Below are 23,513 nucleotides of genomic sequence, written 5' to 3'. Positions count from 1 at the left end.
TTCACAAAAACTCTTTAGATCATTGTATAAAGATACTATAACCTATTTTTGGATGGTTTGTGGTTGCAGTGAACATATTTTTTACGTAAATCTTTCATTCTGATTATTTCTTTAGGGTATTTAGAAGTGAAATTCCCCGGTTAGTGGTTATCTATTTTGAAGGTTCTTATATCATATTGTTACTTTATTTTACAGAAGGGTTGTGCCATTAGCTGGGTAAGAATGTCTGTCATATACCCACTGTTGCAAAAAATGAAATCCTTAAGTTTATAAGTGGAAAAGAGCAGTTTATTATTTTAATTTGTATTTCTTTGTTGATAGTGAGGTAGGACAGCTTCATCTGTTCTTTAAAGTGGGAGGATACCTGTATGATAGTAACATTTCGATAATTTAGGGAATTACCTTGTTTTGATTTCACAGATTTCTCTTTGTTTGCTCTGTGTGTTTTCATGCATTCTTCCAGTTAGCTTTCACATTCTAGAGGCAGATGAACAAGGCCTGAATCCACTAGCATTGACCAAGATTGGGGCAGGTCAGACCAGGTCTAGACTGCGAAGGTTCTAAATTTCACTCTGCTAGGAAAAGCCTGGAGCCAGGATAAGCGGGAGGCTCGCACCTGTGCTGGTTGTATGCTGCCTGATTGCTGTGGTGAACTGCTGGAGGCCAGGACTGATTTGGAGACCACACCTGTGTGTGGCTCACTAGTCACCCTGGCTTAACTGTCAAGCATGCACAATGCTGGGTGTGGAGAAGAATGATATGGCAGGCCCATGACTTGAAAGCTTCTTTGGCCAGTTAAAATTTATTTGGAGTGCTCTGGGTTTATGGCAATATGAATGGATAATTTTAGTGAAACTTGCTGGGTCTCTGTCTGCTTGTGAATCATATCTCTTGATTAGTGTTAATTGATATTTTTGTTATCAATATGCAATAACAGAATATTGATTCAGAGCAAGGTTATTTGCAGAATATTTTGAATCCCTTGTATAGAATTGTCTATTTGGTCAAACACATTTTAGATCTGCTTATCATCAAATACCAATGTATTCAAAATCAAGAGGATGTAAACTTTGCCAGTGAACACACACACACACTGATTATAGAGGAAATAAATGCACATTTGACCTTGGAGTAGTTCAGGGCCTCATGCCTCCCCCACTCCTTGTCTTTCCCACATTCCACCTCCAGTGATGTGTAGGTCCCTTTATTTCCACCCCAAAGAGGAGTGACACTCAGCCATGAACATCACTGGCCCCTGTGCTGGTGAGTAGGGCCATGTGCTGAGTCCATAAGCCACGCCCATGTGCCCCCTGCTTTACTCCCCTTGGTCAGGAATCTGCTGCTGCTCTTGCTTTCTCTTCCCAGGGCTAAGCTTTCACCTCCCACCTGGCAAGCCTGCCAGCCCTAAAAAGGCCCCTGGTGGGTGGCTGTAGGCATAAACTATTTTTTTCTCTCTCCCCCCCCCCCCTTTTTTTTTTGATGCTGGCTGCTTTCACTTTTTTCCCCAGTGGCAAGATCCAAACCTTGATTTGGGCTTTGGGTCTAGGATTAATATAGGCAGAAAACTTTGATTTAAGGCTCCCTAGGTCTGTCTAGCAGAGAAAAAAAGGAATTCTTAGCATAGTGCAGCCTGACGTGCAGGGATCTGGGGCCAAAACCTCAGCAAGAAGTACGATCTGGTTTTTTTGCTTGTTTGTTTTGTTTTTGCCAGCGCAGTTTTCTGTGCATAAGATTTGGGTTCTTTGGTCAGAATACCAGGTGCGCTACCATAAGGTCACCCTCACGTACCACTTGGTAATCATTAGCAACAAATTCATTTTAGAAAATGTGGAAAATACTGAAATGTATAAAGAAGAAAAAGAAAAGTCACCCCAGGCTTGCCACTTTAAGATGACTGTTAATGTTTTGGTGTATAATTATAAGGATAAAAAACAAAAACGTCATTAAAAATGTCTTTTAAAAGTTTGAAATCAAGTTCATACGGAGTTTTGTATCTTCTTTTCACTTAATTTTATTATGTATTTATTTCTTCCTATTTTCTAAAACTCTCAAATATTTGTAGTGTTCCATGGTAGGAATATATAGTAATTTCTTAGATATTTAGATGGTGTTTCCATGTTTCCTGTTTTGAGTTGTAACTGTTGAAGATGATTATGTTTCCCCTATGATGACCTTTTAGTCACATCAGGGCTGGGTATTTGCTTTTTTGTTTGTGTTGATAGTAAGCCAAAATTCCCCCTTTTCCTTCTTTAACAACAACAACAACAACAACAACAACAAAAAGCTTTTAAAAAGCTCTGTTTTACTATAGTTTGGAATACTCTTAGATTGTGTTGGAAAATGTCAAGGAGACTGAAGACACTGTTGAGTTTCTTGAGTTACTTGATTGGATACATAAACACATTTTGGTGACCCCCCCGAGCTGCTTGGCCAGTAGTGTTCTAGGAAGAATGGATGGGATCAGAATCATCTCCACCAGCAGAGCAGCTTGAGCATTATAAGGTGAACACTCCCCTTTACGTCTGCTGATGAGAGATGGATACAGCTCTCTAGCGGAAGATGGCCGAGTCTCTGGTTTGCTTTCTCTGGCATGCTGGGACACTCAGGCAGGCCATAGTTTTTCATATGCTGCAACTTGATCTTCTGACATAGTCCGAATTCTTCCTTATTCCTCAAATAATAACATCTCAATTAGATAAACTGCATTTTTGTTTCTGGGACATATTTCAGTCATAGGAAAAAATGCAAATTACAACAAAACAAACACTGATTAACAAGGATTTATTTAAAAGCAAATAAACTCCCAGAAGCCTCAGGCTTGGTGCAGCTGTAGTTCAGTCTCCAGCACGTGTTTTGTGTCTGCATTGAGAATGGCTTTCAGAATGAAGAATCTCAAGCCCTGCGTGATCCTGAGCTGTATAAGGGAAAAAATCATTTATTGAACAAAATGATTATGGACAGAAATGTTTTAAGGCCCTTTTAATCAGATGATGTTGAAGAACAGTGGTAACTTTGGACAAATTATTGACTTCACTTCACTGAGCCCAAGGGTTTTTGTCTGTAAATAATAATGTTAGGACTTAACAGCCTGGGGGATTTCTGGGGATTAATTTTATAGGCAGGAATACCTATGAACAGTACAAAGCCTGACGCATTACAAGCACTCAAATTTTAACTTATTATTACTCTTTGTATCAAGTATTGTATTTGCTAGGTTTGGGGGAAATGATATTGACTAAGACATTCCCGATCACTGTCTAGTGGATGGAGACAGATATGAGATTATACGTCCTGGTGATTGGAATAAAATGTAATCACTGATATAATATGGTTGTGACAAAAGAGCCTCCTATAAAGTTTTAATGTTTTTGTAAGTGAAACTTCAGAGTTTTTCCAGCATGACCATGCTCTTTCTCAGTCTCGGCTTCACATTAGAAATAGAATTATTTATATAAAAAAATCACATTTGAAAAAAAATTAGTGATGATCAGGTCCCACCATAGACTTAATTAAATCAGCATCTCTGGGCTGCTGCCACACATGGTTTTTATTTTTTTAAAAAATTTACCCAGGTGATTCTACATGTGCAGCCAAGGGTCAAGAGCCAACGCTTTAGATATTTTCTTTTCTTTTTCTTTGGCATTTTCCAGGGTTATATGATACCATAGGATAATTCCTTGCTTTTTTCTTGACTTTTGAAACTTACATAATGGCTGGTGTTTAGAGTTTTAAAATGTTTTTATGATCTCATTAAAGCCTCACAATAATAAATTTCGATAAGTATTATCATCCCCATTTTATAGAAAAGATAGCTGAGGCTCAGAAAAACTACACATTAAGTAAAAGGTGGACTTAAACGCAGGTGTTCAGAATCCGGTCTTTCTGCTTCTATTGCATTTCTAGCAGAAACTTCCAACCACTGTTTAAATACTTGGAGGTCTTCTTTTGTTGCTATGTTTTCTATTGATACAGCTCTATGATCTGTTGAGAAATCTTTGCTCATTGTTCATCTGGCTGAACCACTTGTGCTGTATTTCTTTTTATGTTTCTCCCTATTATTCTGGCTGTAAGGCTTTTGACCATACTTCCACCCTTAGCTGTAATTTCTTGAAATGCAGTAGCCATTTCTCAACCCTTTTATTACAGCTTTTTCTTTTAGAAAAGAATATACTCTTTCCTATTTTTTATTTCAGCAACGAGTCCCTGCCACCAGGTTTTTGTGGTGTATATGAGTTTGTTTAATACTGAAAACTAGTTGTAACTACAAATATGCCTTGCTGTCTGAAGCTTAGTTCCTGAGTTTGGATCTTGAGAACTTGGATATCCGGGACACCCATACTTGAGTTACCCTTTGTTTGGCTCTCTGTCTGGAAGAATCAAGGAGCTCCATACCAGAATAACTCACTTTTCCCTGTGGTCAAACATGAACATGTGAACAGCTTGTGTGTGGCGTTCTCTACTGTTCTCCCTAAGCTGTGTTTCCATCCTGGAAGGAGGCGCCTTTCCTGTTGCCTCTTTCCTTTTCTGTATTTCTCCTCTCCCACCAGGGTCCCAGCTCCATCTTGCTAAGGGGGTGGGGGGTGGAGGGAAATGCATTTGGGAGATGGGAGTGGAGGGCATTCCAGGCACAGGGAAAGTATGTGTGAAAGTCTGGAGGCCTTAGAGTCTCTTTCAAGGGCCCATAGTTGCCATGGCTGGCTAGTACTGAGGGCCTCTCTGCCTCATTTGTGCTATTATGTGAACAGACCTCCCCACCAGAGGTGAAGATAAAAGGAGGAAAGGCTGGATGAAGGTCATAGAGAGCCCTGTTGAGTGCGACTCTGTTCTGTACCCCGGCATGGAATTCTGTTTTACGGACACTTTCTCTGTCACCGTTTTGTATGGGTCATATCTGTTTTTACAGTATTCATCCATTTGTACCACTTTCATCCTCTGTGTTTTTAGTTAATTATTCTTCCTCAGCTTAGGTGTCCAGACAGTCAGATACAAGAGATGAGACTTTTCTCAAGACAGGTGCTCATCATTCTGTTCTTCCCAGCACAGTCCAGAAAGCAAGTTTCACTTTTAGATACCATCTATGAACCCAGCTGTTTATACTTCATCTTTCTCTTAAAATGTAAATATGTTTTCCTCCCAAGTTCTCTGTTCTTTCCCAGAATCACTGAAAATAAATTCTACGTTCCTTCCGGCGTAGGATCAAGGAAAGTGAGTGATGGTTTGGTGTGATGAGTTTTGGCAAGCTACCTTTTCCCCAAAAGAGTAAGCCAGTTCCTCGTCAGTCGTGCCAGACTGATACTGCCATGTCCATTCCCCATGGAAGGAAATCACCAGTAGCTACTCTTTGTCATCTTCTTGAAGTCAGGTAAAGGATGTCTTGAACCAGTTACTATCTTCTCCCTGGAGCCCAGGATTCTGCTGCTTCTGTACTAGGGCTATGGAAGGAAAGAATCTCATGTCTAATTTTATAGCTCCAGTTGGATAGACTTCTTTTTCTATCTTGGCCATGCTTCCAACTCATTTTTTTTTTTTTTTTCCTTTAAGGGGAAAAAAGTTCTCTGCAGTTCTAGGCCTTAAGGTTTTATTTGAAGGGTAAAGAGAAATTTTATGAGGCTTGAAAACCCTACAAATGTTTTGACTTTTACTTTATTGTTTAGTAACTAGATGGAATTAGGGATTATCCTGAATGGAAAATTAGAATTATGGTTAAATTTATTTATAATAGGATGTAAAGGATTTAAAGCAGCAGATTCAGCTTAATATTTTTATAAGCCAGCATCGTGTCCAAATTCTAAAAAATAGACATAAATGTGTAAGGTTAATTTTAAAAGGTTCATATGCTATCTTTCACAGAAGTGCTAAATTTAAGTGATTTCTCGGACAGATAACATATTCTGATGATAATCAACTTTTTCAAAAACTGCAAAAATACAGAAGGGTTAATTTTAGGACTTCAAATAAACTAAGACTTATTTAGAAAAAAATCATAAAAGACAAACCAAAGCAGTGTCAGCTGTGGCCCAAAAGAAAAACCAAATCACTTGCTAGGACTCTAGGGGCAGAGCTTGGGTGAAGATAAGAGATGCCAGGGTCTCCAGCTCAACTGCTTCACTGCGACCAGGAATCAGGCTTGATGAGTTGCCTAAGATAACCAGTGGTGTGGGGCAGGGCCATGCTTGAGCCCAGGTTTCTTGACTGCTACTACATTTCTCCCTTCTGTAACACATACTAAAGGATAGTGATTAGATTATTCTATGTTTTGGTTCGTCTGGGCAGAAGTAAAATAAATAGTCCCTTGGGTCTCTGCAGTGGAAAGAAGTCGCCGTTGTGAGGGGAAAAGGAGCCTTTGTATTGTGTATGTTCAGTGGGGTTTCCTGTAAGATTTCATTTAGTTTGAGATGTAGTGATTTAGGGTGGGGTTGACCCAGAGCAGTTTTGGCCCTAGTTGCAGAGGGCTGTGGAAGTCCTCTTGCTTGTGTAGTCGTGCCCAACAAAAATCTTGTTGAGCAGCTTCAGCACAGCAACCTTGTACGTAGTGATTGGAGGATAAATGCTGGATGAGTTGAAGTGATAGTGGCAGGAAGCATAGATCAGATTTAGTGTAGTCCTGATAAAGAATTGAATATTGTCTCCACCCTGAATTTGATGGGCACTATGCATAAAATATCTGCTTTGACATGTAAAGAAGCATTTGATTCAGCCAGTTTGTTTCTTAGGATGCAAATGCAGAGAACTACCCCCTGCCCCCGTTGGAAGTAAAGAAGGGAGAGGCTTGCTATGCTTCCAGCTTTTTGTGTGCCCCAGCTATATGCTATGAGATTCGTTTTCACCCTTGCTGTACCTAAAACTTCCTCTTGGCAATTGGTTTCTGCTTCCTCCACAAAACAAACAAAAACAAAGTTTCCCTGCCTTCCTGTCTATAACTTCTCTGAATCCATAACTATCCTTACCTCCTTCTCTTCTGTCTCTCCCACTCCTGTTCCTCTGCCTCTTTTCTGAATCTTTCTCCCCTTACTGAAGAACCCTCTTTCCTCAAGTGTCTCCCTTCTGTCCCCTTCTTCCCTTAGCACTTAAGTCCCTCTGTCCTGTAAGTGCCCCCTTCAGATTGTTACAGTATCTTTCTTCCTGCCTTTTAGAACTAAGCTTCTTGGATGTGAGGACTGGGCTTCCTGTAACTGTTCAATTTCTTTACCTTTTCTTCTCCTTTACCCTCTCTGATGTGTGTCACTGAAATTGCACAGGCAGTCAGTCTCTTAATTAGCTATTCCAAAGGACCCATCTCCACGCTTGTCTTTACTTGACTTTTCTGCGGTGGTTTACGTTGTTTTCATCTCCTCGGAGGTTTCTTCTCCCTCAGCTTGTGTGATGCCACTCCTGGCTGCTACCTCTTATTTTCTTCTTAAGCTTCTTTTCTGTGACTTGTCCCTTCTATAAGATTCTGTCCCAGCTTCCCCCTTTTCTCATTAAATGTTCCCTGGGTTATTCCCTCTATGCTCATATGATAGGTGTATGTGATCTGATTTAGCTTTCCAGCTCAGATCTCTTTCCTGAGCACCAGACCTAACCTCACTTGAGATCCTGTAGATACCTCAGACTCAACATGTTCAGAGCTTTGCAGTCCCCAGTCTCTTTTTCTGTTCCTGATTTCATTATTCACCTAAATCAGAAACTAAAAACCTTGGTGTCATCCCGGATTTCTTCTTTATGTCACTCAGTATAGTGTCACCAGTCATCTGTTTCTCTTCCATCTTGAATCTGCCACAGGTTTACCTGCCTATGCTGGTGCTTTTTTTTATTGATTCGTTTTTCTTTGCTAGAATCAACTTTCATTTTGAAGAAAGAGGTCTCTTTCTTTCTGTAGCTCACATTTTCCACTGTCCATACCAATGGCTTTAGTTTTCATTCTCCTAAATGAGAACATAATTATGGCTGCAAGCCAAAAAACCATTTCAAGGTGGAGTGAGATGTCAAGTATACGAAATGCTACAGGGAGACTGAGAAAGGTGAAGACTGAGAAAGGAGAAATTAGATTTGGTGATTTGGATGGTGTCTGACCTCTAGGGGAAGTTTCGTAGTGTAGTGAAGACTTTTCTCCACACATTCCTTCTTTTGTGTACGTGTTTCTGGGGTGGCATCCAAATGGTATCCTTCAAGTCACTGGATACCTTGTTTGTTACCAGGGTCCTTCCTCTCGCTCACTTTGTTCAGTCAGTGAGTTTGGCCAATGACACCTCCATATTCTCTCTCATTTGGGTCCCTCTGATTTTTTTCGTCCTTAAATTTGAGTAAATCATCTTTTTGTGATTTGCATCTAATTGATCATCAGGTTGTGATGGTTGTTCTTCATAACTGAATTAAGAATCTATCCCTTTCATCTCTGTTATCATTATCTTAAATGGAAAATACAATGGACAGTTATTAGCTCTTCGGCTTACTTTATCATTCTTTAAGCGCTATTGATCACTCTCTTCCTTTGTAGCTCTCTCCTCTTGACTCTTGGGACTCCATTCTCTTGATTTTTCTTTCCACATCTTTGATGGCCTTTTCTGGGTCTCATTTTAGGGCCCCCTAAATATAGCAGTCCTCTGGATTCTGTCCTCTGGCTTGGTCTCTCACGGTCTTGTCTGGGCAGTCTTAGCTGTACGCATGATTTCAAGTGCCACCCCTCTGTTGACCCCCAGATCTTTGTCCTGAGCACAGATTCTTCCATTGAACACCAGATCTGTTTTTTTCAGTTGTTTACCAGATACTTCCATTTGGAGGTTCCACCAAACTTCAAATATAGGGATTCTAATGGGAATGCATTGCCCCCTTTTCCAGACTTCTTCCATTTTTATTTGTCTTGACGAAGGGAACCACCAGTGGCCCATCATCCAGATACAACGCCTGAATGACGTTAGTGCCTCCTTCCTCACTTTCCACATTCATTAGGTCACAAATCCTATTGATTCTACTGCCCCAGTTTTGAAATCTCTTTCAAATTTGCCCTCACAGACGCAGCTTAGACACTTATTATTTCTTGCGTCACCGTTTCACTTGTCTCCTAACCGTTCTCCCTTTGTGCCGCTGTCTCCCTTCCTTTCTCCCTACTTCCAAATCTAATACTCGTAGCTGAAATTTGAGTGCTTATTGTATGTCGTTTACAGGTGAAATGCTTTGTATGCATTCTCACTTAACCCTCACACTAAATCATTACTATCCTTTTCACTTCGGTGCAGAGTAGGCCGGGCCTCACAAATAGTGGTAGAACAGACATTTGAATTCAGGCTAAGTGCTCCAGAGCCCATGATCTTAATTTTAATTAACCAGGTCACCTGCAGTCTTACGCTGGCTACCCCTCTGCATACTCTAGTCTTTGGAAGCAAGTCACTGTCATAGCCCATATTCAAGGTGGAGGGGTTAAGGTCCAACTCCTGGAGGGGGCATTATTGACATAAATTATTTAGAATTCTTTTTTAAGGAAGATTTGTTTCTTCCCACTTATTTATTCGCTCATTTACCTTATGTAGACTTGTTTATTATTTTATACTTTGGTTTTTAATCTAATACTGTGATACTTATTTAACCAGTTGTCATTTTTTTCTTTTACTTCTTTAAAAATTGAGGTATATAAAAAAAAAAAAATTGAGGTATAATTGACATATACCATTGTTTCAGGTTAACAACATAATCATTTGATATTGGTAACAATTCTCATTTTTAAGATGTTCTAGTTATTACCAGTTTTTTGCTATTAGTGAATGAATATCTTAGAAGTCTTGGCATGCTGTTTTGATGGTTCCCTTTAGATATATTCCTAAAAGTAGGATTTTTGGGTAGACGCATTTAAAAGTTTTTGGTACATGGGTGGGGTTTTTACATTGAGCATCTGTTTTCATATTTGCTGTCTTTCCAGGAAGTACTCTCTAATACCCTTGAGGTCCTGCATCCCTCTTTGGGATTATGAATAGTTTATCTTTAAAGCCAGGAACTCATAACTATTCATGCTGATTTATTTACCTGTATAGAGTATTGTGTCAAAGAATGCACTGCAGTATCGGGGGAATTCCCAGCACGATGCCCAGGAGTTTCTGCTGTGGCTTTTGGACCGAGTTCACGAAGACCTCAATCACGCTGTGAAGCAGAGCGGCCAGCCTCCTCTGAAGGTAAGGGGACGCCCCCAGGGCAGTCAGGGAGCAGTGAGCATGTGCTCAGTGGCCACGGGTGAATGGAGTAAGGAATGAGTATAGATTCTTCTTCCAAACCTCCTCTGAGGAGTTGTTGCAGTTTTCAGTTAATATAGTGAAACTGACTAGGCTCTGGGTAAGTATAAAATTTGTAGTTACTTAGAGGCTATTTCCCCATTTACCACTGTGCTGGCAGTGTCACATGCAAGAGACGCTGTCTCCAGGCAGCTTACCCTCTCATGAAAGAGGGGACACGTTTGCATGTGTGACTAGCTTTAGACTGACATTAAGTGATTCCATCTCACTAAACTTTTTTTTTTTTTTTTTTGTTTTTTTGTTTTTTTAAATATTTATTTATTTGCACCAGGTCTTAATTGCAGCAGATGGGCTCCTTAGTTGCAGATCACCAGCTCCTTAGTTGCAGCAGGTAGGCTCCTTAGTTGAGCCTTGCTGGCTTCTTAATTGTGGCACACAAACTCTTAGCTGCAGCATGCGTGTGGGATATAGTTCCCGGGCCAGGGATCAAAACTGGGCCCCCTGCATTGGGAGCATGGAGTCTTACCCACTGGACCACCAGGGAAGTCCAGAAGGTGCTTCTTATGTGCAAGTTAATATTTTATTTCTTCCTCTAGTTGCTGGTTACATTGTTTACTTTCTTGTGAAAATTCATCTTGCTGCACACTTACGAGGCATGCAGTTTTCTGTATGCATATCATGATTTTAAGAGTGTTTTTAAAAATTATGCAACATTAAAGTCATTTTGTCTGCTTGGAATAAATACAGGGCTGTAAATGCATCCCATGTTCACACTCCATAGAGGCTCACAGTGTCCCTTAAACCAGAAGATACCTCCAGTGCATGGAGGGGTTCCACACAGCATCTGTTTCCTGTGGTTAAGATGATTCAGCACCAGGGATGTTTTTGTCAAGCATTTGGAAGGTGGAGGCTGGTGGCTGTTGGTCACTGTTCTCCTCCAAGCTGTGTCAGATCCCGTATCCAAAGTATATGGCAAATCCAATGGCATTCCAGATGCCAAATTGGACCCAGATCCCAGAGGCTATCTGCATCACCAAGTAAACATTCAGAAAGATGCTCACCAGGGGGAGGACAGGCAAAGCAGGGACCTTGAAGGGAAGAGGAGCGGGGCTCTGGGGCTGCCTCCAAATGATGACCGTGACCCCCACGATGAGCAGCAGCAGCAGCACAGCCGCTGTTGTGGACATGGGGTCTCCAGAGAACACGCGGCTGGGCCACCGGGCCAGCACAAGGCTCAGGATGGTCAGCAGGAGAACAAGCAGTAAGGCACATCCGTAGACAATCTGGCCAGATGCCAGAGTGGGGATGGTGTAGAGAGGGTCACACAGGCTCTTGAGAATCTTTGAGGTTCCTGCTTCAGGTATAGATTCCAAAGGATTTTCGTCAACTTCAGCCTCCATCTCAATTTCCTCCCCTGTTTTCTCATTCTTGCTGAAATTCTGATCTGGTTGGTACCTGAGGACAATGACAGAAAAGGCCACCAGGGAGTAAGCAAGCAGGGACTGAATCGACAAGAGGTCCACAAGATCAGTGAACTTGAAGAGTAATGCCATGACCCCTGCAAGAGTTCCAGAAGCCAAGGTGGCCACGATGGGGGTGCGTGTGCGGGGATGAATACGGGCAAGTCCCCGGAAAAGGAGCCCGTCATCTGCCATTGAGTAGATCACACGAGGCATAGGGAACATGGCGCCCAGGAGGCTGGATGTAAGAGCACAGAGGGTGCCAACAGCCACGACATATCTGGCAGGGCCCCACCCAACATGGAGAAAGGCCTGCGGCAAGGGGCTCTCAGGGTGAATCCGGTAGTAGGGCACCATGAGGGTGAGGGCCGCCGAGACACCAAAATATGCCAAAAAGCAGATGAAAAGTGAGATCACGATGCTTAAGGGGATGGATCGCTGAGGATTTCGGGCTTCTTCCCCTTTAGTGACAATGGCAGCGAAACCAACAAATGCATAGAAACATATAGCTGCTCCCTGGAGAATCCCATCAAAGCCAAAGGGCACAAACCCTCCAGAACCCAGCGGACCCAAGCTAGAGGTGTCATTGGATCCAGATGTGTTTAATTTGTAATCCTCTTCTGTGAGCTGCCAGTTGTGCAGATCCCCCTTAATGAAGCCAGAAAAGATGATGAAGCTGAGAACCAAAATGTTCAAGCCTGTGAACACTTTGTTAACCAGGGCTGACTCACGAACTCCCAGAACCAGTGCTCCCTTCAGGTCCCTGTTCCGGGCGCCACTTGCCGGGGTCCAGCCCAGGCAGGATCCAGGGAGTCCCTTGGGAGGGGTAGAGTCGGCGAGAAAAAAAGAGACAGAGACAGGAGAGAAAGAGAGAGAGAGAGAGAGTGAGAGAGTGAGAGAGAGAGAGAGAGTAAGAGTCCTCACTAAACTTTTTAAAGCAGGAATTTGCTTTCTGTTCCAGTGAGACATAGTCTGTAGATCACTGGAATGTGAATACACAATCAAAAAGGAAATGTATGATGTCTCTGCTGTTAGGGTTAGATTGGAGTGTAGGAATTGAACCCTTAGAATAGTTTACTGAGAAACAGTGGTGCATTCTCAGTTTTTATTTACGCAGTCTTAGTATGATGGGCGATATGATCTATAGAATGGCAATAAAGTGTTGTTCTCTTCTCATAGCTTTAAAAAGTTTTGATAATCCTTTTCTGTACTTCAAATTTTAAACTTCTAGTTTTGGTAAGTTGTTAAATTATTCTGATTTAAGGTCCTCTGGGCCTGAACATTCTGTACTGTCATATGACTACATACTTGTGGCTGACTCTCCCACCAGACTGAGAGGTACTCAAGGTCAGGCACTGTGTCTTGTTATCTTTGTATCCTAATGCCCTTTGCAGTGCTCTCTGCATGTGGTAGCCAGTGCTCAGTAACTAATTGCGAGGTGGACGGACATGAAAAGGTTAAGTAAAATGCGAAGTAGAACCATGAGACCCAAAAAAGCAGCAGAGCTAATAGGTGCTAGAGAATAAATTCTCTCTAGGCAGGGGAGGAACTGGTACTTTTGAATGGCTGGGATTATTTCCTGGAAGAGGTTGAAGGGGGATTGGAGCACACTGGGGAAGGACTGCCCAGCTGCCTGGTTGGGGTGGAGACACGGATAAGCACCACGTCTGGGAGAGCAGGCCATGAGTCCATGTGACCCACACCCTGGCGGCTGTGTTCTGGTTCCTTTAGCAGATGCCTTTGCCAGAAACATCTGGATCTGATGCAGATCTTGTAAAGGAGGTCAAGGACATCTGTGACTTTTTAGGCTCATCTTCAGTCAGGAACTGGCACTTCTAGTCTGTGAAATTGTACCTTATTTTTTTTAGCCACCATCAGAGACTGATATGATGCCTGAGGGACCATCTTTTCCCGTCTGTAGCACTTTTGTACAAGAACTTTTTCAAGCCCAATACAGGTACGAGCAAATTACACTTTCCCTTCTGTTGTCTGCTTATGTAGCTCTAGGTGATCTTAATGTGAGTGTCTTACATTCTTATTTTTGAAGATCTTCTTTGACGTGTCCTCATTGTCAGAAGCAGAGCAACACTTTTGATCCTTTCCTCTGCATTTCTTTGCCAATTCCTCTACCCCACACAAGGTAAGAACAGAGTTAATAAAATGAAGACATATATTCCTGTATGTTCCTTTTCCTCTGTAGGCTCCTGTTGGTGCTTCTTACATATTTAGATGAGTAATAGGATTGGTGATAAATTGAATACAGGCATTATGAAGGCCTTACAGAAACTTATAAATGCTGGTCTGAGTTTGCAGGGTGAAGCAGGTGCATGGGGCAAGTAAGTCTTTTTGGTTGGTCTGGTTGTAGTCTGGTCAGTTGGTCATCCACCTACAGGATGGGGGCCGGGGAAGGTTGCTGAATGCCTGCTAGAGCCTTTAGAGACCTTACGTTCCACTTTTAATTGCTTTATTTGAACTGTTCCTCAAAATCTCTAGGAGTTATGCTGTTTTAAAGAAAATAAAAAGCACAGAACCAAGTATTGACATGCTGTATTTTTGTTTCATAAGTATTATCTTTTCCAAGAGTTCTTGATTGTTGTTTGCTAGTTCTACTTAGATCCAACTAAAGGTGTGGGCTAGCTTTCATTGTGTTGATTTCAGATCAGGGTTGTTTTGCTTCCATATTTTAGTTGAAATAAGTGACTAATGAGAAGATCTGACTTTGATCTGTACAGGCCTCTCTATGTCACTGTAGTGTATCAAGGGAAATGTTCTCACTGCATGCGGATTGGTGTGGCCGTGCCTCTGTCTGGGACTGTCGCCAGACTTCGCGAAGCAGTGTCTATGGAAACAAAGATCCCCACTGACCAGGTAATACGCTTGCTAAGACCGATTACACACCAGCCACGAAAGTGTTGCTTTCTTCTCTTCTGGAATTTTTTTTAACAGTTCTCAGCCAAACATGGTTGGATAGCATTTAAAACCAGTTGTTTCTAGTGTTGAGGGAAGAATTAAAAATCAAGATCCAAAGGAGAAAAATATGCACACAGACTTTTCATGCTTCATTTACTTGTATGTGTGTATGTATATGTGTATGTGTATATATATATTTAAAAGGAAAAGCTGTGACTTTACCCCAAGACCTTTTTTTTAAGCTTTGTTTATAAAGTATAATTAGTACTTTATATCATTCTGTGGTTGCTCTTAAATCATTCTGTAGATGCTCCTGTGGGCAATAGGAAGAGCATCCTGTGGTAGTTGAAGGTCAGAGAGGCTTAGAAAACTTAACCAGTGGCTCTTGAAAATCCCTTCCCGTATGGTGATAAGAATGGGCATATTGCTAGTACAGTACATAATAGGTGCTCAATTTGGTTTATTTTCTGATTAAAGCTGGATTAGAGTCTCTTACCTTGTTTAGATAAGAGAAAGGAAAGTTGTAACCTCCCACACACCTTTCTTTTGTGGGTAAATTTTTGATAAGTAGTTATATTGACCTAAGATAATTTTGGCCTGTTTGTGACTTGACGTACTTTTGCATACATCTTTTACTCAATTCACTGTTAGGATTTTATTTGGAAAAAAATTCCCCATTTAAAATTTACCAAGGAAAGATGATTCAGTGGCTGAATAGCTTTTCCCTAGATAACTTCTGGAAGCTGCTGTGTAATCATGTGAATAATAAAGGTGTTTTGTACTTTGGCCTCCTGTGACCTCATTTGGGAAGTAAAACAAATACAACCAGCAGTGTTGCCCTGATATAGCAAATATCTCATATTTTCATGGGCTGAGTACTGGCAGATTGATAAAATGTTCACATTTATCTGTACTTGGAAGTGCTCATTGATTTTTTTTTTTTTTTTAAATTCAAGTTGAGGGAAGCTTAGGTGTGTGTCCGAGGCAAATCTGGTTGTATCTTTAAAGCTTCCAGTGCTGTCTGGCTCTTTTTGCATTGTTGAAATGAGTGATATAATTACAAGTTTGTTTTTGACCTCAGCTTGCTGGAGAAAGTGAATTATACTTGCGTGTTCACCTGTAGGAAAACAATGTGGTCACTAGAATCATTAGAAGAAAAATGTGCCAGGAATATTTTTTCTTGGACTGTTTGTGGAATATGTCACCAAGCTCCTTTCACCTCATCAACTCATAGTATGTTTGTGATAGTAGAGGGGACCTTAGGGGTCCAGTCCAACCCCTCATTTGCAGGAGGCCCAGAGAAACCATGTGACTTGTTCAAGATCACAGGACTGGTTGGTGGCAGGCTGGAACTAGAATCTCTTCAGGCCCAGTCCAGTGCTTTTTCACTAGACGGTGCTGCTGAGCACATCATGAGGTCTCTTTGATTGTACAATACTCAACCATTTCAGAAAGTTAACTTATTAGTAAGTGAAAGTATCTTGTACTAAGAATCTTAAGAACTAAGGCTTACTAACTTTAATACTGTGTTGTATATTCATTCATATTTTTTCCTCTGCATGTACTATATTAATATTTTATGAAAATGGAACCGTGTACTCACATTTTTCTTTCCCTACTTTTAATATTTACTTAGGATATCTTTCCGTGTTAGTGCAAATATATGCAGCTCATTCTTTGCAAGCACTTTATAATTCCAGTAGAGCTATAGTATAGTTAACTAGTTCTTATTGTTGGACATTTGAGTTGATTTCATTTTTTTCCAATACAAATATCCGTGGTTATTTGACATTTTTTAATCTGAAAAGAAGAAAATTTGATGGTAGGAGAAAGTCTTGGAGTCAGATGTGGACTCTGTCCTCGCTATGAGGCTGAATAGTTGTATAACCTTAGGCAAGTCACTCCATCTCTCTTTAGTTTCTCCCCTCTGTGAAATAAGGGCCTTAGACTTTGTATCCGCTGAGTCTCTTCACCAAAACTTAGAAGAACTCTGGATTTAGTGCCACGGCACTCTGAAATCAGAGTATGTTGTTATACAATCACGGAGGATGTTGTGCTTCCAAGACTCTCTCATTAAAGGCAGATCACATGGGCTTGATGAGGTGTTTCCAAGCCCTCAGATCACTGCAGTCCTGCTGGCCTGGAGAAATTCACAGCTGGACTGGGAGATCAATTCATATTGACTTTCCAGTTATCCAACTATTTACATTTTTCCCATTTTTAGATTGTGTTAACAGAAATGTACTATGATGGGTTCCATCGTTCCTTTTGTGACACAGACGACCTGGAAACAGTCCATGAAAGCGACTGCATTTTTGCCTTTGAGACTCCAGAAATATTTAGGCCTGAAGGAATTCTCAGTCAAAGAGGTAAATGAGCATCAGTTTCCGTAATACCACCTGGGTTTGCAGGTTTAACAAATGTCTACCCTTTTAGATTATTATATGATGGTATAATTTTTTTAAATTGTGGTAAAATACACATAACACATCTTTCTATGATGGTGTAAATTTTAGGTAACTTATTTCCCTGGAAGAAGGCAGTTCCTGGGAAGAACTTTGTTCCTGGGCTTAGTGTTCTTCAAAATCCTTGGGCTTCTATTCTTTTTACACTGCTCCAGTGGTTGTCAGAGCATCAGTGTCATCTGGGAACTGATTAAAAATGCAGATTCTTAGATGCCACTCCAGACCTACTGAACGAGGAACGCTGGGGCAGGGCCCAGCGATCTGTTTTTAACAGGTGATTCTGATGCACATGAAAGTTTGAGAACTGCTGCTCTACCAGTCTTGCCAGTATTTTCTACTGGTGATTTTTAAAACTAAACTCTCCACTAGCCCCCACTTTTCTTCTGGTTCCATTCCCTGACTTCCACCTGTCCACTGGAATCTCTGCTTACAGTCCTGCAGGCATCGTACACTGAGCATTTCTTTCTCAGTTCCTCTTGCATTTCTTCTGTGGAATACAGCATCACTGTCCTTCTCTTCACCCGAGCCGGACCCAATCACTTCTCCCTCAGATTTTGACTGAAATTCACAACTGATCAAACACTGCAGTTTTCTCTTCATTCTGTTGCCACTGACACAGTGCAGACCAGTCTCATCTGGGCCTTTCTAGTAACTTCTCTACCCCTGGGCTTTCTCCCATTCAGTGATTTCTTCACAGTGCCACCAGAGTTATTCTGACATACAGTTCTGACCATGTTACTTGCTCATTGACTTATCAGTGGTTCCCTTTTGTCTGTGATTAAATCTAAATAGCTTGGAAGAATGCATGGCCCCTCACGGTTTAGTCCTTGCCTTTTTTCCAGCCTCTCTGCTCTATTCCATCTTCTTCCCCATGTACCTTATCCAGGTTACTCTTTATTTCTGGAACATGCTACATGTGTTTATATTTTCTCTACTGTTCGCTTTGCTAAAAATTCATTTCTCCAGGTCCCATCTCATTAGCTCCTACTTTGTCTCCCTGAAGAACACCTCCCAGTCTCCCCATCCCACCTGGTTCTAAGCAGCCACTATTCTCCTTCCTGTCTCTATAGATTTCCCTAGTCTAGACTTTCATATGAATGGAATCATATAATATGTGGCCTTTTGTGACTTGTTTCTTTCACTTAGCATAATGTTTCAAGGTTCATCCACATTGTAGCGTGTATCAGTCCTTTATTCCTTTTTATGGCTGAATAGTATTCCATTATATGTATATACCACATTTTGCTTACCCATTCATCTGTTGATGGACATTTGAGTTGTTGCCACCTTTTGGCTATTATGAAATACTGCTGCTGTGACCATTCATGTACAAGTATTTGTTTGAATACCTGTTTTCAGTTCTTCTGGGGTATATACCTAGGAGTGGAAATGCTGGTCATATGGTAATTCTGTGTTTAACTTTCTGAGGAGTTGCCAGACTGTTTTCCATAGCAACTCCATCATTTTTCATTCCCACCAATAATATACGAGGGTTACAGTTTCTCCACATTCTTGCCAGTATTTGTTATTTTCTGTCTTTTTGATTATAGCCATCCTAGTGGGTGTGAAGTGGGATGTCATTGTGATTTTTATTTGCATTTTCCTAATGATAAATGATGTTGATCATCTTTTTGTGTGGTTTTTGGCCATTTGTATATCTTCTTTAGAGAAATGTCTATTCAAGTCCTTTCCCTACTTTAAAGTTGGGTTGCTTGTCTTTTTGTTTTTGAGTTGTAAGCGTTCTTTATATTTGCTGGATACTAGATCTTAATCAGATATATGACTTGCAAATATTTTCTCCCACTCTGTGGGCTATCTTTTTACTTCCTTAATAGTGTCTTTTGATGCACAAAAGCTCTTAATTTTGATGAAGTCCAATTTCTTTTTCTTCTTTTGTTGCTTTTGCTTTTGATGTCACATCCAAGAATCCATCACCAAATCCAAGGCCATGAAGATTCACCTCTGTGTTTTTTCCTAAGAGTATTTATTTATTTATTTAATTGGCTGCGTTGGGTCTTTTTTGCTGTGTGTGGGCTTTCTTTAGTTGCAGTGAGTGGGGGCTATTCTTCGTTGTGGTGCGCGGGCTCCTCATTGCTGTGGCTTCTCTTGTTGCAGAGCACGGGCTCTAGGTGCATGGACTTCAGTAGTTGTAGCACATGGGCTCAATAGTTGTGGCGCATGGGCTTAGTTGCTCCGCTGCACGTGGGATCTTCCTGGAGCAGGGATCGAACCCGTGTCCCCCGCATTGGCAGGCAGATTCTTAACCACTGCGCCAACTAGGAGTTTTATATCTTAGCCCTTTCTAAGAGTTTTATATCTTAGCTCTTACATTTAGCTCTTTGATTCATTTTGAGTTAATCTTTGTATGTGGTGTGAAGTAGGATTAGGCTCCATTCTTTTGCGTATGAATATTCAGTAGTCCTAGAACCATTTGCTGAAGAGATTATTCTTTCCTCATTGAATGGCCTTGGTGCCTCTGCTGAGTGTTCTTATTTCTTTCTTTAGTTCCTCTTTTCCTTCACCTCTACTTCCAGAGGTCTCTTGTGCCTCTCGTCTCTGAACCTTTGGTAATTCTGTATTTTGGGTTGGTTGGCTTTCTCCACTGCCAGCTTACAATTCAGTTTTCTCTGGTCTACTCATATTTACATTATTAATTTTTAGACAGTCTTATTTCAGGTGTCACTCTTTGACTTGGGATCTTTTTTATTTGTTAGTTATTGTGTTTTCAGGCATGTGCTTTTGCTTGTTTAAAATTGTTTTCTAATTTTAATTGCATTGTAATAAAAAAATAGCTAATTGTCACTTGTCCAGAAAGACCTTTTCTCACTACTCCCCCCCATCAGGTTGGCTGACTGACTCTTGTTCTCCTGTATTCCAGTGTAGCTTCTGCTAACCTCTGACACTAGCATGTGTGGAAATGCTCTGTTTTCTTCTCTATCCTTCCTACCACACTGTGAAATTCTCTGCAGTTGGGAGTACGTTTTGCTTCAACTTTCTGTACCCAGCAGTTTAGTATACTTCCTAATGTGCAGTGAGAACATAGTTAACGTTTGTTTAACTGAAAATTTCCCCAAATCCTGCTTCGTACCCCAATTGCTTAGGGTTAACACTAAGTTTCTATTCATAAATGAATTTGGTGAGGTCCAAGCTTACATAGTCTAGCCAGAGTGCCTTTGTTGGAAGAATATACCACTTAGTGAATATGTGTAAACCCCTACTCTTTACAAAGGCCCCATCAATATTTTGTTCGTGTATACGAGGCTACTGACTTCTCCAGTTTACAGGTGAGGGAGCTGAGACTTAGAGAAGTTAGGTCGTGGGCCTGGGTCACGCAGTTGCTAGTGATGGGCCTGAACTTTGGATGCGGAGCTTGATTTCTGAGCAGTTGAGTGTATCCTCTCATCTCACTAGGAATCCTGATCACTTTTAGCAGAACGGGTCTTCCCAGCCTTACTTCTGCGAAGAACCTGGGAAATGAGCCCATTAATTGTCTCAGATTCAGACTTCTATTTATTTTCTCATACCAAAGTTTAAAATGGTTATGAAGTGAAATCTGTTGCTTTTTTATGATTTTTTTATGGTGTTTAAGCTTAAAAAGTTTTCTTCCCTCTAATAGCTTGGTGAAGATTCAGTTCTTATTTCTAGCTTCAGTGTTCTTGTTTTTAAACTGTAATTAATCTGGGATTTATTTTAATATTAACTATGTATGTGCCTTAATAGGTTCAACAAATCTCCTATCGCTGCATATTTAGGTTCTTGCTGGAGTTTTGCTATGAATACTTTTGTGTAAGCCACCTTTTATTATCCTTCTGGTGACATTTTTATTATTTTCTTTGGTGTGGTGGTGGTGGAGGGCTTCTTCTGTGTCCCAGTTGAGGTGTCATTTCCTTAGGCTATACTTTCAAAGGATTAAAGAAATGAGCAATTGTTTTTAGTCAACCATTTTATTGAGTTCCTACTAAGTGTAGGACCTTGTGCTAGGTGCTGAATTGCTAAGTACCTCTGATTGACAGATAGCTGTGCTTTGGGGCATGTCTGAAGACCTGGTTTTAAGCAACGAGCACTGTGCCTGTCAAACATATATATATATTTTTAAAAATTAATTTATTTTTGGCTGCCTTGGGTCTTTGTTGCTGTGCGTAGGCTTTCTCTAGTTGCGGAGAGCAGGGGCTACTCTTCATTGTGGTGCGCGGGCTTCTCATTGCAGTGGTGTCTCGTGTTGCGGAGCACAGGCTCTAGGCGTGCACAGGCTTCAGTAGTTGTAGCACGCAGGCTCAGTAGCTGTGATTCACAGGCTCTAGAGCACAGGCTCAGTAGTTGTGGCACACGGGCTTAGCTGCTCCACGGCATGCGGGATCTTCCCCGGCCAGGAATTGAACGCGTGTCTTCTGCATTGGCAGGTGGATTCTTAACCACTGTGGCCACCAGGGAAGTCCTGTCAAACATGTATTTTTGTCCACTTTAATGTAGGTCGATCCAGTCTAGTTGATTGTATTAAAGTTCAGTAATGGCTGTGAGTTTCATATAAGTCTGGGTCTAAATCAGGGAAAAGAAGCTGCTCTTGGAATATTGAAGATCATTCCACATGTGCTAGCCTTTATTTTTTATTAAAAATTTTTTATTTGGTTGCTGGTTGTGTGGTCTCACTTTGTCTTGGTGGATCATCTTTGCACACTTGCCATTCTAAAACTAGTCTTCGTTGAAGTGAAGAGTTTTAATTTTCAGTTTTTAAGGTAGGTAAGGCCAGTTTAGATGAAATAATGGATGCCATACATTTTCTTAATGGCCAGATGAGTAATCTCAAAGTAGATCATTTATTCCTTTTCTCAGTTGCAGTTTAAATAACATAATTGTTGACAACTTCTTAATTTCTCTAATGGGTAAATTTTTTGTAATGAAAGAATAAAAAACTTTGAAGAGATAAAGTAAGTTTTCATTTTATTTTAGGAATCCACTTAAACAACAACCTAAACCACTTGAAATTTGGCTTGGACCATTATAGACTGTCTTCTTCTACACAAGCAGCAGCAAAGCAGGGGAAAGCGGACTTACCTCCCACAAGAGCGGGAAGCGACAAGATTGTTCTGTTAGTGTGTAACCGAGCCTGCACTGGGCAGCAAGGGAAAAGGTGAAAACCAACGTATTTTCTAATAAGTACTGAGACTTTAAAAGTCTAATATTTTCAAATATTTTAAAAAGTAGGGATACAAAAATCCTCACTTTTAGTATTTAATTTTTTTTTTGGTAGTTAATTTTTGGTTCTGATATTTAGAAAGAGCATGTGTGTACATTGACCTGATTTGAGGGGTTGGGAAGGGGAGAATATAAAATTAGGCTGATAGGATCTGAGTCAGAATGGCTCTCAAGCTCATATAGTTTTTAAAGACACATTTCTCTTATATATTTTCAGCTCAAGATCCTCCTGGGGCTCTAGACCTATAGACCTATATCCAGCTACTTTCTTAACAGCTTTTTTTTTTTTAATTCTTAACAAATCTCCTTGGATGGCATGTGCACCTCAATCTTGTGTTCCAAACTGCCCTCGTTGTCTTTCCCTGTAAACCGGACCCTGCAGTATTTCCTGTCTCGGCAGATGGCACCACTATTCTTTCAGCTGCATTTAGTCAGGCATTAGGGAATTAGAGATCTCTCTCAAATCTGATTCCCTCTGTCAGAATTTATGGGACTTAATTTTTAAAGTAACTTTATCACCATCTTAATGTAACTTGAGTAAGAGCAAGATGTGGATATGTTTCAGGGAGGAAGGGTACTATGTTTCTAATATTTGTCAGAGTAGCTCTTTTATTAGCCTTTTAAAATGTTGCTTTGAAATAAGTTTCTCATTTAAGAATGGTAAATAAGTGCAGAATGTGTTGATTCCTATATTTATGATATTCGTTAGCAGGTACTTTCATGTTTTCAGTGTCGGGCACTATTTTTTTTGTTTTTAAACTCTTTGTTGGAATATATTTGCTTTACACTCTTGTACCAGCTTTTAAACACTAGGGTTACAGCAGGATCTGTGCTCTCATGGAGCTTGGCATCCTAGTTAGGACAGAGCCACTAGAGACAAGTAAACACATTTGACTTCAGACAGTCACTTTGACGATATTGAAGCATGCTGGTATGATAGAATGTGCTGGTGGGGGAGGTGCTGGCAAAACTGTGCTAGAGAGGGAGGTCAGGGAGGGCCTCCCTGGGGAGGCGGCAGCTGAGCCGAGCCAAGTGGGAAGGTGTGAACCGTGTGAGCCTCTGGAGAAAGGACCCCAAGAAGAGGGAACGTCAAGTACAAAGATGCTGAGATTATGGCTAACATCTCATTGTATATGTGTATCACGTCTTTATCCAGTGCTCTGTTGGTGGACATTTAGGTCGCTTCCATGTCCTGGCTATTGTAAATAGTGCTGCAGGGAAAATTGGGGTGCATGTATCTTTTGGAATTATGGTTTTCTCTGGATGTTACCGGGGGAAAGAGAGGG

General features: G+C 40.9%; 2 protein-coding genes across 4 annotated transcripts in view; one reads left to right on the top strand and one right to left on the bottom strand.

Moving 5' to 3' along the window:
- Nucleotides 1-23,513, top strand: part of USP31 (ubiquitin specific peptidase 31) — a 78,244-nt gene that overhangs the window by 24,319 nt on the left and 30,412 nt on the right. For all 3 annotated transcript variants that reach the window (XM_057749790.1, XM_057749789.1, XM_057749792.1), the window contains exons 2-7: nt 10,005-10,142; nt 13,528-13,616; nt 13,707-13,799; nt 14,392-14,527; nt 16,794-16,938; nt 21,982-22,162. In XM_057749790.1, the coding sequence (XP_057605773.1) occupies nt 10,005-10,142; nt 13,528-13,616; nt 13,707-13,799; nt 14,392-14,527; nt 16,794-16,938; nt 21,982-22,162 (782 nt within the window). The remainder of the gene's footprint in view (nt 1-10,004; nt 10,143-13,527; nt 13,617-13,706; nt 13,800-14,391; nt 14,528-16,793; nt 16,939-21,981; nt 22,163-23,513) is intronic.
- On the bottom strand, nt 11,057-13,412 carry LOC130860165 (cationic amino acid transporter 3-like). Its single transcript, XM_057748024.1, is given in 2 exon segments — nt 11,057-12,422; nt 13,363-13,412. Coding segments are annotated over 2 exon segments (1,416 nt in total).

This window comes from Hippopotamus amphibius, chromosome 9, assembly GCF_030028045.1.
Source record: "Hippopotamus amphibius kiboko isolate mHipAmp2 chromosome 9, mHipAmp2.hap2, whole genome shotgun sequence".
NCBI classification, from domain to species: domain Eukaryota; kingdom Metazoa; phylum Chordata; class Mammalia; order Artiodactyla; family Hippopotamidae; genus Hippopotamus; species Hippopotamus amphibius.
Note: the sequence above shows the minus strand (reverse complement) of the source record. Positions and strands in the feature narration are given on the sequence as shown.